This window comes from Eurypyga helias, unplaced genomic scaffold, assembly GCF_000690775.1.
Source record: "Eurypyga helias isolate BGI_N326 unplaced genomic scaffold, ASM69077v1 scaffold42877, whole genome shotgun sequence".
NCBI lineage: Eukaryota > Metazoa > Chordata > Aves > Eurypygiformes > Eurypygidae > Eurypyga > Eurypyga helias.
Genome location: NW_010261963.1, coordinates 1 through 12,545, shown reverse-complemented (window position 1 = coordinate 12,545; position 12,545 = coordinate 1). Strand labels below are relative to the sequence as shown.

Here is a 12,545-nt window from a genome sequence, read left to right as displayed (position 1 = left end):
TATATTCACCTTGTACCTTGGTTCCTGTCTTCAGTGCCAGAATTAATGTGCCAGGGTGAGCTGATGAAGTTGGAAGTCATACTGTAGGCTTTTATTCACTTTTCCATAACTAAAGAAAAAGAAATCTCTGTGAAGCTCTAAATAGGTTAAGTTTGTGCCTAAAAGACATTTGTATCTTAAGAAAAGAATAGTTCTTCGGGAGTCCAAACCTCTGCCATTCTTGTCAGGGCATGTTTTTCTTGAATCACTCTTTTGTTTTGGGGTTTTGTGTTATGTAGCAAGGGTTGTGGTCAGGAATCTTGTCTCTCGAGCTTGAACAAGAGAACCATTTCTTCAATGCATGCAACTAACTGCTCAATGAACAACCGAGCGTTACAATCTCCTGGAATTGCTTCATGGCTTGACGCATACTCACTATTTCCATGGCAAATTTTGTCTGAAAATATTGCTGTAACAGCGACAACAGTTTCATGATCCTTCAAGCTGAGGTAACTCCTTAAAAAAGCTTGCCAAGATGTCGAGGGAAGGGGTGAATAGTGTGGTGAATGTCCCAAGGACACTGTATTTCTGGCTATAGCAGGGAAAAATAAGCTGGGGTGTGGGTTCTTTCATGCCAGAATGGTGTAAGTGTTTACTCTGAGTTGGGGTGAGAGATGTGCAGGTGGCAGGCTCAGACCTTCAGTCAGGGCATTGATTTGTTAGCAGTTTAAGAATCACACGTAACAGTGGGCACATTACAGATGTGTTTAGGTAACCTCATAATTTATTAATCTTTAAAAGTTTTGCTACAGTTAGTGTTTGGTAAACCAGCATCAGAGCGATTGCTGGCACTTCTAGTTGATGCTGCATGATGATGGGGCGGAAGGAGAATGCACTTGGTTGAATTGTTGAACATGTGATACACTTTTGATGGTCTTAAATGCTGGTAAAATAGCCTGGGTACATGCCTTAGTTTCTTTTAGGAATGATCCCATCAGTTATTGATGAGATGTCCTTCTTCAGTTTCGGGCATGGAATACTAGGCAAGATGTAATCATCACTTTTTTGACTGTGGAAAACAGGTTTTATAGGGAAGTTACCATCAGACAGCTGTGCTGAAGAAAATGAGGGCACTTAACCACGATTGTAGTTTTTAAGTACATCAGACTGGATGTTCCTTCACTGCCAGAGAGAAGAGAGCTTCAGAAGGAACGCCGATCCCTTTGAAGTACAGGGACACAGCAGTGTTTGAGCTGAGCAGTAACTTTGCATGCACGCTTGTGCTGGTTTTTAAACTACTTCCTTTCCCCCCCACCATCGAAATAAATGACTAAAAGGAAAACATTCATTTCTGGCAACTGACATTATTAGGTCAGAGTGGTTTTGAAGTTTTTTGTAGGTTCTGCTGTTAAATAACAAACTTGCTGTGCTGTAGAACCAGTCTTGTGTGCTTTTATAAGAGTTCACTAAAACTAAATTTCTGGATGGAGGAGATGTTCTCAGCATACTTTGTTTTGCATACTAATACATCTGCTTCCGGTGTTGCTGGAGAAAAAGGTGACCAAAACAAAGTATGCTGAGAACATCTGCTTCTGGTGTTGCTGGAGAAAAAGGTGATCCAGACACAAGATGCTGATCAATAAAAGTATTTAAAAACATTAAAACAGAGGAATATTAAAATTTTCATTAAATGTGTGTTGTAATCAACCATCTTTAATGCGTTCTCGCGGCCTTACTTTTGCATCCGTAATAAGGGAAGCTGCACTCCTCGTGTTGAAGTTCCTCGTCGCTGTAAACCTGCTTTGATAGCCTGGAGCGTCTTCGTGTGGGCGTGAGCATGCGTGTCCTGGACAGCGGGCCTTTGAGTCGCGTAACGTGTGGCCTAGAGATTGGGGGTTCCTGGAGAACTGCGAAGAGTGCAGCGTAGCAGTGCTGTGCCCGCATGCTCACGATGGCATGAGGCTCGGGTGTGTATTCTGGTTCGTGTCTGCTGGTAAACAGCGACTTTCCGACCCCTGTGGCGCACAGTGCAGATTCCACACGAGGCCAGAAATGGGCCTGGAATGGCCTGTGTGGAAGGATGCAGCGTCTGGAGAGAAGTGGTGTGAGACACGAGCTGCTGCCTTCTCCCTTCTTCCCCGTGGCGTTACTGCCTTCACACACAGGTTCTTTGGTTTAAGAGAAGCGGCTGTTTGCTGTTTTTCTAGAGCGGCTAACATAAATGGTTGAAGCACAACAGTCTGGTGCGATCCAGTCCTGTGGCTCTAGCAGAGGCTGGTGGTGGTACCTGTGGCCATGGCAAGTGGATAGTCACGCTTCCTAGGGTTACGTACCCTGCTTTTAGTCTCCTCTGGTTCAGGGGCCAAGAGATCAGGAATTAATAGCCCGCAGTGGATTTTTCTGATATATATTTGTACAGTCGCTTTTGTACCTATGTAAATTCATAGTATTTATGGCATAATGTGGCAGATAGTTCTGCAGCTTAACTATGTGTTACATGAAGAACTGCCTTCATGCTTGGCGTTTTATGAACAAATCAACTGATACACTTGCTTGTCTGCAGAAACAAATCAGTTGGGGCATAGAACTAGCCACCGTTTTAATAAACGCATGAACGGATTCGCTTGAGTTTTCCTATTTACTTAGGCAGGAATTACTTGCGTAAGCTCAGCTGTTAACAGGGTCAGGGCTCGTGCCTGTCTTCAGCTCTGGGTATGGGTGAGTCACCCCTTGCTGAGCCTGTGGGTTTGGGGTTTATTTGTATATGATATGAAATCTATTTGCACTGGTGGATGGGTGACTGTGTCATTTTTAAATGCTTTCAAAGTATCTGGTATCAAAGAAGCTATTAATTATATTTTTTGTTGACTGGGGGTGTTTCTTGGTTTTGTCTTGGCTTTCTAGCTTGTGCGTTGCAGTGTTTTGATGATGCAGGTGGAAATAGATACTTAAAAATACATTCATAGATGGCAAAAAAGCACCCAACCCTTGAATGCACGTTTGGAGTTCTCATAGCTTGTGTGCTCAGTTTCTTCTGTGTGGAGACAGCGTAACTATTAATTCTTGGTTTGCTGTACTTTAATACTCTGAAGCCTAGTTTTCACAATAAGTTATCTTTACTATTCAGATAAATTTCCCTGAAGAATCCTGTCTGAAATGTAAACATTTATATATACTTTTCTTTCAGCTTTACCAACAGGGCCGCTTGTGCCAGCTGGGTAGTGAATTCTGTGAACTAGAAGTTTTTGCAAAGGTGCTACGAGCTTTAGATAAAAGGTAAGTGTCTTAATACATCGATAATTCTCATTCCAGTTCTTACCTCTTGATCTAGGTTCTGACTTTGGAAGATGTCTCTAATTTCCTCGGTCTTATACCCATCTAGTAGCCATAAGAATACCTCATTAGATTTACAGGTGACCTTTGAAGTTAGGTTGTGTCTTTCTGTCTCATAGTAAACCAGTCGGAACCTTTGTGTAAATATACCGAGCCACCTGTGGTGCCTGGTTCCCCAAGCCGTTTCTTTATTACGGCTGTGCAGCCAGTCCGGTGTTTTAACCCCGGTAGGCGGCTGAGCAGCACGCAGCTGCTCACTCCCTCGCTCACCTGGTGGGAAGGGTGAAAGTGGGAAGTGTGAAAATTTGTGGATTGACGTAAAGACAATTGAGTAATTAAAAAGAGGAAAAAGAAAACAACCAAGAGGAGAAAACGCACAAATGTAAAGGAAGCCAGTGTCTCCCCACCAGCTGAGCAGTGCCCAGCCAGTCCCTGAGCAGTGGCAAAGTGCCTGTTTCTTGCTGTTGTAGCATATCTGAAGTGAAGGGTTATCAAACTGATGGGATCACCCTAAAGAGTTTTCCTGTCATTAAACATGCCAGTTTGTGGTGTTACCACTCAGAACTTGGCTGGTTTAGATCAGATTCTTGGTCACCAGAATAAGCTCTGGGTCTTTAGACTTACTTCTCTCCCACTGTTTACGTGTGTGATGTTAATGGGTTCGTCACTGCTCGCTTATCAGTGATTTCTGGGGGGGTTGTGGGGTGAGGGTGGATTTGAGGCTTCCTCCCCTCTAAGTTTTAGCTGAAAATGTTGTTTTCCAGTTTGAATGTTGTGTGGGTAGCTGGAGTTTTGCTTGCACTGGAGGGTGTCCTTGTAAAGAACTCGGTGTACACTCACTTTATTTGTTGTGTAATCCAACAACTGTAGTCCGCTAGCTCTGCGAGTGGCAATGATGCTCGTATGCATCTGGTTTTGGTTTGAGAGAGGGTTGGAGTTATTTCTCTGAATCAGTACTCATTTGAATTCATGGCACTTGAGAAAACTGACTGCAGCGTTTTAAAAACTTCATGTGTAACCAAATGCTGTTTTCTTTTGTTTCAGACATCTGCTTCATCACTGTTTTCAGGCCTTGATGGACCATGGAGTAAAGGTTGCTTCCGTACTGGCCTATTCTTTCAGTAGACGGTGCTCCTACATCGCAGAATCGGACTCTGCTGTCAAAGAAAAAGCAATCCAGATTGGTTTTGTTTTAGGTAACTGGTGATGATGAGCTGTTTAAAGCGCGATACGTTCTTCGCAGGAGCTTCAGACAAGCTAAGGCCAACTTAGTTTCATGTTAACGCCTGTGATTTCTTTTTCAAGGACGCGTGTGTTTTGGGAATGTAGCTTTTAGAAAACTACTTGGTGCCTTAAGAGAAGTGTATTGACTATCAATATCTAAGAAATTATAGGCTTATCTTTGCTATTTCAAATGTCTTAGAGTTACAGTTTGTTAGCAGATGTGATGCTTAACATAAAGACTTTCCTACAGTTTTCTGTCAAGAAGTACTTAGCAGTACTAAAATTATGTAAAACTATTTAACACCAAAAAATCATCCTCAGCTGAAGGAGAATACCCCTATATTTTATCCTTTTCAGGTCAGGACTTGAAGGGGTTAACCTTGTTGGGACTCCCATACGTAGCATGCAGTTCTGTAAAATAAGTCTTACCAGACCTGAGCAAATCCTTCTTTTAGAGGTGTTTTGCTGTTCAAATTTTTGTTTGTTCTTGATTTTTCCAGGAGGGTTCCTATCAGATGCAGGCTGGTACAGCGATGCTGAGAAGGTGTTTCTTTCCTGCCTGCAGTTATGCACCCTTCATGATGAAATCCTTCATTGGTTTCGAGCCGTAGAATGTTGCGTAAGGTGAGCTCACCTTTCATTCCTGTGAAGTACACATCAGTGTGTTACCAGCTGCCTTGCAGCCAGTAAGCTCCTGATGTTCCCTTTAGTGCTCTGCTGCGCCAAAGTGCTTTCCTGGCTAGAGCTGAGGATGAGGAGGTGCTTGTTTTAGACTAACCCCTGGGTTTTCAACTTGTAATCTGGCAACAGTGGGGAAAAACCCCACCGTTTTGCCTTTCTGCATAAAATATCGTAGATAATGGGTGTGGGACAGTAGGAGTGGGACAGCACCTTGGGTTTTTCAAGGGTTTTTGCATGTGAAAGTGTTATGTGTTGATGTTTACTGAAGTTAAATATACTACCGTATGAATTTGCCAAATCCAAACACAAATGATGTAAATAAAGTTGAGCAGAAATAAAAGGCAAACGTGCCTTTCCTGATTCCAGATCCAGCGAGTTCTCTTGGTCCATACTGAGCTACTTCATTCTGTGATGAGGCAAACACCTAGACGTCCAGTGCTTTTGAACACCTTCAGCCACAGCTTAAATAGCTGGAAAAGAATTTTTGCTTTGAGGAGGCATTTGGGTTTTGTACCTGCCTTGTTTCTCAAGGCCTGCAGTGGGGTCCACTGAGATTCCATTCACAGAGGCCGCAAAGATTTTAGCTCTTAGTTGCTCTGCTCTTACCCCTGTGTATCTAGGTGTGTGCCGTGCTGATAAGGTCTTGTCCTGTTTGCTCCCAGCCAGCAGCTCGGTCTGCAGAAGCGGCCGGGTGGTTGTCATTGGTAGCACCACGACTGACCTCTTGAGTGTGCCACAGGTGTGTGCTTGAATACCTGTCTGCAAGCCAGTGTCGTTAAAATGGGGTTTTTCTTTTTTTAGCTGCTGTAATGAAGTGAGGTACGCACTGTGTTTATCTGGATATAGGGCAGAATTGTTTGCCAGAACGTCTCCAGAAGAGCCTGCCTCTTGTTTTATGGTTGGACAAATACGAAGAGCAAATAGGCTTTGCCTGTAGCTGCGTATTTTGTCTGCCAACCAGAGGGTCGCGGTAACGGTTGCTGCTCTGCCTTGTGCTGCCCTGCCAGCTCCTGCTGGCTTTCATTCCAGCAATGAGGTGGTGCCAGGAGAAGACTGGGCACACATGTACACCTTCCTAGGACTGGGGAATAATACAGTACTTGGTCCTGTGCATTCTAATTAATCTTAAAAAAGTTTCCTAGGTGTATTGGGCTGTTTGGCAAGCTGGAGAGGGGGCCCTAAAAATAAACTCCCTCCCTGTCTCCAAATATTGGGAAACAAAAAGGAGAGGGGAAGGTGAAGAAAGGAAAAAAGGTAACTCTGTGTTGGGCAGGAGCATGGAGCCCACCCAGCTGTGGAAGGAGTGTCATAGAATCATAGAATGGTTTGGGCTGGAAGGGGCCTTAAAGACCATCTAGTTCCAACCCCCCTGCCATGGGCAGGGACACCTTCCCCTAGACCAGGTGGCTCCAAGCCTCATCCAGCCTGGCCTTGGACACTTCCAGGGATGGGGCATCGTTTTGTGCTAGAAAAAGATCTTGGGCTAGGATGAGTGCTGCGGGAGGGGAGGTGTTCATTCTGCTCTGGGAAGGAAAGCTGATGGCTGCGTGTAGTGTTGGGTCCCTCTGGGCAGCAGTGTGAGGGAGGAGACGCTGCTTTGTGCTCAGCATCTCCCAAGGGATCAACAGTGTCGCTCAGTTGGGAATGTATCAAATAGAATTTAAAACCCTTTTGGAAGTGCCAAGTATGTAAAATCTGAAACCCTTTTTGGGAGAGAGCAGTAATTGTACTCAGCACGAGGCAGTAAGGTAAACTTCTTGTTACCGTCAGATCCCTGCTCTGATACCTTGTTCTCACCTCTGTGCTTGCACTGGGTGACTCAGGTGGACTTCTAAGAGAACAGAATTTTAAGTCCAGCTTTTGAAAATATGACACAAAAAAAAATGCTGTTATTCTAAAAGCTACAGAGTCTGCAAGTTTAATGCATTGCATTATTAATACAGTATGGTTTAAAAGAAGTAAAATTTTGTGTAGCTTAAACATAGTTTTGTGTTTATTTGTAGTAAATGATACGGGGAAACTTGAGACAGTTGAGAGATGTGAAATTTTGTCAAGCTTGCACGCTACTGTCCGGGTGTGCTGAGCTCCTTGGGGTGTGCTTTCTCTTCTTACTCCGGGTTAAACAATAAGGCACAAACACACATTCCAAATATGTGGTTCTCCCACTTCATTGTTTCACATTTTGCTGAATCCTGGTTTTTTTTCCTGATGTTTTTTTAGCCTTCCGAAGCTGCTGTGTAACAGTGTCTTTGCCACATTTGTGTACTCTGAGAGGACTGTATTTGGCGGGGGGGGTGAGTTGTTCCCCAAAGCCATTACTGCAGACATCAAAGGAGAATCAGAGCTATTAGCATAAATGTCCTAAGGCATTTCTTCTTCCTCTTGGCTTTATCTTCTAAAATTCCTTTGGATTAATAAAGGATATTTTGTTACTCAAAACTGGATGACATAAACTCAGCTTATCCTAGAGGATTGGGTTGGGTTTAGCGTGCGTTTTTGGTCAAGTTCTTTGTTTTTAGACACTGTCTCTGGAGCATCCAGATGCTGGATATTATCTTTCCCAGGCACTTATCTAAATTGCAGTGCTGTCCCTGCTGGCTTACACCATTCCATGGGATTTAGGCTTCGTGGGTTTGATGTTACATAGCAGCTCCCAGTTGAATGGTACAGGCAAAATAGTTTCCCTGTTTAGGGAGACTGTAATTGCTTGGTTTTACTTTCTAGTGTTTTTACAGTTCCTGTCTCTCATTGCTTTAGTGTTAGTTTTCTGCTGCCTGTCACCGAGAGCACAGTGCGCTTCTACGTTGTGTGTAGTTCTCAGAATTACTGAAGGAAAAACGTGGCTGTTGCTGTCTCCTTTCTGTTCTCGAGCCACGTGGCTGTGCTTCTCACTGGAAAGCTGATGTTTATGTAGCTCGGTGCAGGGGTCTTTTGAAGGTCTGTCTTTTGCTCTTCTCTCTGCCAGGCTAACACGCATCTGCTGTGTGCTTGCCTGCCACTCCCTTCTTGTGAACACGTGAACTGTATTTCCTTGTTGGCGTGTGGAGCTTTGTGAGACGTCTCGGCAGGGCATCACGGGACACGCTCAGATGTATTGGTCTGCTGTTGCAGAAGGCCACAGGGACTTACAAATCTCTCCTCAGATGTAGAGGAAACATTTGATCAGACACCTCACTGTTCCTTCCTCCTCCCTAACATTTCACTGGAAGAGCTGTCATACTGGATCGTGTGTAGGTATAAAGTGCTGTACCTGTACATTAGCTGACGCTTTCAGAGCTTCAGCCTCTCTGCAGTATCACAGAACGGTTTGGGCTGGAAGGGTCTTCAAAGACCATCTAGTTCCAACCCCCTGCCATGGGCTGGGACACCTTCCACTAGACCAGGTTGCTCCAAGCCTCATCCAGCCTGGCCTTGGACACTTCCAGGGATGGGGCATCCACAGCTTCTCTGGACAACCTGTCCCAGTGCCTCACCACCCTCTCCGGGAAGAACTTCTTCGTGATGTCTAATCTAAACCTCCCCACTTTCAATTTAAACCCGTTACCCCTTGTCCTGTCACTACAGGCCCTTGTAAAAAGTCCCCCCCCAGCTGCCTTGTAGCCCCTTCAGGTACTGGAAGGTGCTATAAGGTCTCCCCAGAGCCTCCTTTATACACAGCTCCCGCCTTCTGCTTCCCTTTGTGTGTTTCTATTCCTGCCTTATGTTGGCCTCCTGGTCTGGAAAGGCTTGCCTGATGGTTTTCCATCTCTATTACTCATTGTCTAATAACAGGTTTCCAGGAGGGACGATGGAGGTTCATTCACCAAAACTTCACATGTGCTAAATGGCAGGCCTTTGCTGAAGGGAGGAGACTGCTGTCTCTTCCTACCCTGCAGTGGGCACGAATACGATTCCACCCTTCAGGCTTGGAATACGCCAGCACACACATTTCTCGTGTATCTCTTCAAAGAAGCGTCAGCTTACGCGTACAAAACCGTCGTGTTGTTGTTGTAAATAGGAGACTGAAGCTGAATAGGAGTGTGTCTCCATTGTGCTGTTTCATTGTCTGTGTTGGGCTGTCACTTCCTGAAGCTTCTGTTAATCTGCTGGATGGGAAGGCAGCGGGCTAGGAGATGGGGCAAGGCGGTGGTTGTGAGCTGGGTCAACCGAGTACTCTTCTCTGGTGGTGCTGAGTCAGCGCTGGATGTCATGTTGAACGGATGTGGTTGACCCTCTTGTGAATCTCCTCCTCTGTGCTCCCAAACCAATACCTGCCCGCTTGTGAAGCTCTGTGCAGCGTAAGGTTGAAGGAGAAAGGGCAGAGGTGCAGCAGTAGTTGTACCTGTACTTACGTGGTGTCTGTTTCGGTTTACCACGCTTTGGGAAGGAGGTAGAAGGGATTTAATACTGTAGATTACAGGCTTTTGGAAATGGCATTTTATCAGCATTGAGAAGAATGGATTTATATGAAAAGTAAGACCCAAAGCCACCACACCACAGTGGTTCAGGCACTGGATATGCCAAGCGCATCAGTCTGTAAATCATTTGACGTCTCCAACAGTAAAAGTCCTTGCCGTGCAAGAGACAAAGCGTGGCGTGCTGGAACAGTAGCTGTACACAGCTCCTCTGTGGAACTGGATTCACACGGTGCAGGCTGCTGGGGTGGCAGCCCAGTCCCGTTGTAAGCATAATGCCAAACTGTAGATCCCCGACACGCCGGGTATCGAAACGGTTTACGGGACACCATTCAGAGCATCTCTTTTTACGTCTTCCGAAGGTTGCTGCACGTTCGGAACGGTAACTGTAAATACCACTTGGGAGAAGAAACCTTCAAACTGGCTCAGTCTTACATGGACAAACTTTCCAAACACGGTCAGCAGGCGAACAAAGCGGCGCTCTACGGGGAGCTGTGCGCGCTGCTCTTTGCCAAGAGCCACTACGATGAGGTGAGGGGGTTCGCTTTTGTTTTTCTTCAGAGATCTGCTGGTGACATCTGCTGATCTCAGTTCTGTGACCGGCTCACTGCTCCCCTTGCCTTTCGAGCTGCAGTTCCTCAGCTTTCTTGGTACCTGCGTGGCAGTACCAGAGAAATACTTACTTGTTACCTTTTTTTCTGTGCACCATTCCGAGTTAACACTATTTTGTCTGGCATTAAGAAATATGTGTGGTGGATTGGTAGGATGTGTTGGTCACCTGTAAACGAAATACCAGAAAAAGCTCATTTTAATAGGTAAAAATTAGCAGCAGCACACAGATAATAATTCTTTGCACTTTTTTTAATAAAAACTGTGTCTTAAGCTTATCTGCTGTATAAACTGCAGTTTTCCTGCAGCTCCGAAGGACACTGACCAGGAAGTTGTCCTATACAACAGGAATTGTGAGGATTGCTTAAAGATTATAAAACACTGTCTGTAAAAGTCATTGTAATTAATAGATATCTCAGGCTAGCAAAAACGGCTCTTAAGGTTAATATTGAAGGTGTAAGTAAGCATTTTATAAGTCTGTTTTTTAAGACACAGCCGATTTCATTACACATCAGCCATTAAACAGTATTTTTAAAAGCTTTGTAATGTAAATGAGCAGTGTATGTTTTCAGAGCCGAGTAACATTCTTAATGTTGCAACGTAGCGAAGTTGCAGCTGCATCACGTTGGCGCCTCTTTGTTCGACAGGCTTATAAGTGGTGTATAGAAGCGATGAAGGAGATCACAGCTGGCCTGCCTGTAAAAGTGGTAGTGGATGTGTTACGACAAGCTTCGAAGGTGAATTTAAAACTTTCCGTGTTTCTCTTGTAACTGAATTGCCACCAAGAACAGGTGAGGGTGGGTGGTACCTCCAGAGCACTTGGGAAACCAGGTCTGTTTTGTGAGCCACTGAAGCGGTCCAGCTCGGTCTCGGACCTGTGGGGGTTTGGGGTTTTTCTTTCTGAAACTGAGTTACAGCTGTTGATTTGAATGTCCTGACAAAGTTACCCTGGGAGCATTCCATGGCAAGATGGTCTGCTTCCCTGTTTGATCCAGACTAGGTACAGTGCTAGCCTACTAGCCCTTTAGTTAAGCCTTTGTGGCAGAATAAAATACAAGTTTACTAATGTTATCGGTAAACCTTCTCATAAATAACTGAATTGTCCTTTAGTAACTGTGGTGATAATTTGAAATTGAAACCAGCAGTTAGCAGTTGGGCTGGTGTCTGGGGGGAGCAGTTCTGAGTGTTCACCTTTTCACCTGCTGCGTTTCCACCTCTTCAGGCTTGTGTGGTAAAACGTGAATTTAAGAAGGCGGAGCAGCTGATAAAACATGCAGTTTACCTTGCCCGGTAAGGAGCGCTCCAAAAGAACCTTTCTGAAACGGCACTTAACTCGCCTTAGTTTGTGACGTGAGTGTGTTTCTGCAGGGAGCATTTTGGAGCCAAGCACCCCAAATACTCCGATACTCTGCTGGACTATGGCTTTTACTTGCTCAACGTGGACAATATATGCCAGTCTGTTGCAATCTACCAGGTATGCAGTGGCACTAAACATCTGTCTGTGGTTTCTGTTGTTGCTCATCATCTCTCAGGTGTTCCTACTGAAACTCATGTGCAGTTAATTCGTGGAGGTGGATCATAATTGATTTAATTGCTGCAAAAAACCCAAACACCCCAACTATGGGGTTTTGGGTTCTTTAATTTCTCTGACTCTTACGTGCCTTTTGTACATCTACTACCTCGAGTACGTAGGATGGACCTCCAGAATTTCAGAGCCCGTAGATTGTCTTCTGCCCCCTTTTTGAGGGAGATTTGTTTGGGGCTTTTCTGTGTAGCTGATGAAATGGTGCTTTGTAACTCTTTCAGACAGCTCTTGATATCCGGCAGTCAGTGTTTGGAGGTAAAAACATACATGTAGCTACAGCTCATGAAGACTTGGCTTACTCTTCGTATGTTCACCAGTACAGCTCTGGAAAATTTGACAATGCACTGTGAGTACAGTTGTTTGAGGTACTGGCAGCAAATTGGGTACTGTAAATGGAGACAAAATGTTCTTCATTTTTAATCAGAATTTAAATGCATCTGTTTATTGCATGAATGTTTCTAATACTTTATCAGTCAGCTGCTACCTTAAATACATAGAATTTTTTATTTAAACTCTTCAGGTTCCATGCTGAACGTGCTATTGGCATTATAACTCACATTCTCCCAGAAGACCATCTTCTCTTGGCATCCTCCAAGAGAGTTAAAGGTAGGGCCCTTGACTGCCTCACTGGGATGCTTTGAAATCGGTCGCTCAGATGCGCTCATCCTGTTCCCTGACAGGCCGTGTGACTCCAGTGGGGGGTTTCAGACGGAGGTCGTGTCGTGGTTTAACTCCGGCTA

At 44.8% G+C, this 12,545-nt stretch overlaps 1 protein-coding gene across 1 annotated transcript; it reads left to right on the top strand.

Annotated features, from left to right (window-relative positions):
* Positions 1 to 3,160: 3,160 nt before the first annotated feature.
* On the top strand, positions 3,161 to 12,411 carry APPBP2 (amyloid beta precursor protein (cytoplasmic tail) binding protein 2; the record flags this gene model as incomplete). The annotated part of the gene is made up of 9 exons (XM_010155537.1): positions 3,161 to 3,255; positions 4,357 to 4,508; positions 5,037 to 5,160; positions 9,974 to 10,142; positions 10,868 to 10,957; positions 11,443 to 11,510; positions 11,589 to 11,694; positions 12,027 to 12,151; positions 12,326 to 12,411. Coding segments are annotated over exons 2-9 (889 nt in total), but the record flags the coding sequence as incomplete, so codon positions are not given.
* Positions 12,412 to 12,545: the final 134 nt, after the last annotated feature.